General features: G+C 34.3%; 1 protein-coding gene across 1 annotated transcript; it reads left to right on the plus strand.

Annotated features, from left to right (window-relative positions):
* The first annotated feature begins 214 nt into the window (after nucleotides 1-214).
* LOC127096420 (uncharacterized) lies at nucleotides 215-755 on the plus strand. Its single transcript, XM_051034990.1, has 2 exons — nucleotides 215-601; nucleotides 717-755. The coding sequence occupies exons 1-2, from the start codon at nucleotides 215-217 to the stop codon at nucleotides 753-755; spliced, it is 426 nt and encodes a 141-aa protein (XP_050890947.1).
* Nucleotides 756-4,380: the final 3,625 nt, after the last annotated feature.

Genomic DNA, 4,380 nt, shown 5'->3' on the forward strand with positions numbered 1-4,380 from the left:
GCAAGATTCATCAATAAGTATGAAAAATAAAAGGCGAAGCAAATAAAGATTCTTATAAATGATGAGAAGTCAAGTAAGAATTCAAAGAATCACTCTGATTCAACCAAGAAAGTCATGGACAATAAGTATTCGGGGAAGCAAGTTGACATGAAGGAGGTGTAGTGTTATAACTATCAATGGTTTGGCCATTATGCTCGAGATTGTCAAAGAAAGAATGAGTCAAGAAAAAGATATTGACGAAGTGAAATATCCACATGCTGGAGGAGGTGACTATGATGATATGTTACTCATGGAAAATACTCAGTCGAATAATGAACAAACCAATATGTGGTACCTAGATTCAGGATGCAGTAACCACATGACTGTTAATAAAAATTGGCTCACCAAGTTAGATGAATCGGTTAAGAAAGTGATCAGGTTTGCAAATGGCGGGTATGTCACATCAAGTGGAAAAGGAAACATAGTTGTGGTAAGAAAAGATGGTAAGATGGCCAGTATTACTGACGTATTGTATGTACCTTTGATGACAAGTAATTTGATAGGCATAGGTCAACTACTTGCCAAAGGGTATAACATGAAGTTGGAAGAAAATATGATGAAGGTATATAATGGGGAATGAAGGATTATCATGAAGGCACCATTGGAAGATGAAAAAACCTTCAAAGTAGAGATCAATATGGTTGATCATTAATGTTTTGCTTTGATTGTTGTTGAAGACAAGAACTGGATGTGGCATTACAGGTATGGAAACCTAAACTTCAGAGGTCAAGGTATGCTCAACCAGAAGAAGATGGTGTATGGATTACCTCAATTAAAGGAACCAAGTTAGGTGTGTGAGGAATGTTTCAAAGCAAAGCAGGTTAGGAAAGCATTCAAACATGACTTGTCCATGAAGTCGAGAGAAAAACTGGAGCTTGTTCGCTGACATATGTGGATCTTTTGAAGTAAGGTCAAATGGAGGTAACTGTTATTTCCTAACTTTCGTAGATGAATTCACCAGATATGTATGGATTTACCTTATTTAAAAGAAGAGTGACGTATTCACACAGTTCAAGAAGTTTAAATTTGGTCAGAAAAATAGCAAGTGTATTATTTCGCCTTTATAATAATAATGAGGAAAGTTCCCTGAATATCGATCTCAAGGACTGCTCGTAAATATTTAGTTTTAATTGTTGTTCAATTAAACAAAAACTTGTGTTGGGGGTTTTTGATTCAAATATATAAAAGTAATTGCAAATAAAATAGATAGTGTTGAAAAAGGGTTTTAAAGATAGAGTAATATGCTAAGGAATGTGTGTGATTTTTCTCTGTAACAACTCTGGATCACTATTGCAAAAACAAATATCAATTAATTATTATCAGTTCTCAATGGTGTTTTCTCCCAATGCCTTGGTGAGAAAATATTTAATCATTCATCCCTAATATCTATGTCCATAGAAAGTTACCGGTGAAATTAAGCATTATTATATCGAGAACAATTTGATTCCTACATGGTATCCCTAGTCCTAGGTAATATCTACTGTAGAATAATCTCATGAAAGAATTATGAAAGGCGGTCCAACCTAATTGATAATCATATCACAATATCAATTGTTCCAAAAGATAAAGCATTAAACACATCACAAGATTAAAGTAATTATGAAAAATAATATTATCATTGCAAATATAAACTCAAAGTCATTACAGATTCAAATCAGGGACACCCCCCTAGCATTGGGGGATTTAGCTACTCATAATATTCAATGTAAACAAAATACAAAATTTATACATTACAAATACTAAGATGAAATTGAATCTTCAATCGCTTCCGTTCATGAAAATCCTCCTTCCACCAAAGCTTTTGTATTCTTCAATATTTCTCTCTGTATTTTTGTCGTTCAAAAAGAAGTCCCCTTAAATGTTATAGTAATCTCCTTTAAATAGAGAAATACTCCTTTTTCAGATTCCCCTAGTCAATCAAATGTTTATGGACAATAAGATTAGGTCTGAAAATAGCTCAATCCTCGATAATTTCCAAATCTGGCCTAAAAAGGAAAGTTTTCGAAAATCACACACCTGTCTGCTACGTCCGTAGCAGGTGCTACAGATGGCCGTAACAGGCCACTGGACCTGACTTCTCAACAGAATATAGAGGGTTTTGTCTGCTACGGCCAGTAGCAGGTGTTACGGGTGGCCGTAGCAGACAACTATTTCTTGTGGATTTTGGTTTTTGTTCCAGACCTCTCTGCTACGGCCCGTAGCAGGTGCTACGGGTGGCGGTAGCAAGCCTACTGGAGCGTGGGAAAACTTCTCTGATTTTTTGTGATTCTCCTTGGTTTTTGTATCTGATCGTACTTGAAGATCTTTTTGAACCTGAAAACTGTAAAAACACACAACCCAAGCATAAAATGCAGAAAATGGAAATAAGTTGATGAAAAACAGTGAAACGATTAAATGGCATTAACGGTAAAAGAAGGTGTAAAAACCACTTAAACTATATGAAAAATGCAAATAACTCACCTGTTTTCATCTGTTAAAATGATAAAAACTATAGAATAAATGGTGACTGATCGAAATTGCATGTCGAGAAACAAAATTGTTGCAAGTTAAAGAAACTGAGAATTGACGGTGGAGGTGAATACACCTCTAGAGAATTTGCAAGATTTTGCAATGAGGAAGGTATAGAGCATGAGGTCATTGCACCACATACACCTCAACACAATGGTATATCAGAGAGGGGAAATATAAGTATATTGAACCTGACTAGGAGTATGTTGAAATCTAAAGGAATGCCAAAGAGATTTTGGGGTGAAGCAACTTCAACAACAGTATACATTCTAAACACATGTCCAACCAATAAGATAGTTGAGAAGACACCTTATGAGACTTGTACAAATTTGAAGCCAAATGTTAGTCATCTTACAATTTTTGGATCAATTTTTTCATCCAACAGATACCTATGGTCTCCATTCCGCCTTATATTTTCTCTCTGTCGGTGTGAAGTTGCTAGCATAATATGGTAAGCATCGGGCTTTCTATTCTCAATGGTTCTGGTCACGCTATTCAAGAACATCTTCCGATTGTTGGTTGCTCTCTCTATGGACTCCTGGTCCCTATAAATCCATTAGATGCTTAGAAGATTTCTCACAAGGATGAAAAGCCAAAGGATAAAAATATTTTATTTCTCATTCATCAATGAATTGATGTCAATATGGACAAAAAAGGCTTTGTTTTTCATTCACCAATGTGTTTGACAAAATTGAATAATCAACAAATTTCAAAAACACTAAGGATATCCTACTGAAAAGCTATGGAGGAGAGGCAAAGGTCGATAAAGTGAAACTTCAAACCTGAAGAAGACAATATAAGCTGATAGAGGTGATACATGATGAAAAGATAACTAGGTACTTCACAAGATTGGTGACTTTCACCACAAAATAAAGAAATATGGAGATGCCATGACAGAAGAGGTGGTAATTGAGAAAGTATTGAGAACACTATAATTTAATCAAATAGTTGTGACAATTGAAGAAACAAAAGAGAAAAGTGAAGTCAAGACTAAAAATTTATGTAACATTCTTAATGCTTATGAACTGAAGATCATTGAAAGAAAAAATGAAAAAGAAGAGAGACAATCTCTTCATTCTTGACTCAAAAATAATGGAACTGATAAAAAGAAATGAAAAAAGAAGAAAAAAAAACAAGAAAGGGAAGTCTGAGTAAGAAGAAAAACTTGTATCTTCTCATAAAAAGGTAGGATGGGATGAAAAGAATCAAATCAAGAAAAAAAAACCTTGACAAGAATAAGGTACAACGATATAATCAGGACAAATGTTAACACTATGTTGATAAGTGTCGGTCAAAAAAAGGAAAGAAGATTGAATATAATGAAGAAAAGGAAAATGCGGCACAAGTAAGTTCTAGCTCTGACTCTAAACCAATGGTGTTGCTGATGAAAACAACTAAATATGTAGTAGATTTTATAACTTGGTACATTGAAACATGGTTATCAAATCATATGGTATACATCAATAAGCTACTCATTGGATTTGATCATAGCAAAAGAACCAATATAATGTTGGGTGACAATAACTTAATGAAAGTAGAAGGCATGAGGAATATACTTTTGCATTTGCAAGATGGTAAGATGGCAATGATATAGAAGGTGGTGTATGTCTCTAATATAAATTTAAACTTGATGAGTGTCATTCAACCGGTGGAGAAAGGATACTTAGAAATCATGGAAGATGATTCACAAAATTTTATGATTCAAAGAGAAGTCTGACTTTGAAATCAGTACTAGCCAATAACAGAACATTCAAGACCTTGATAAATGTAGTGGAATTTGACTTCCTTACAACCATAATACAATACAAGGAAGTAATTCTATCACACAAGATG

This window comes from Lathyrus oleraceus, chromosome 6, assembly GCF_024323335.1.
Source record: "Lathyrus oleraceus cultivar Zhongwan6 chromosome 6, CAAS_Psat_ZW6_1.0, whole genome shotgun sequence".
Taxonomy (NCBI): domain Eukaryota; kingdom Viridiplantae; phylum Streptophyta; class Magnoliopsida; order Fabales; family Fabaceae; genus Lathyrus; species Lathyrus oleraceus.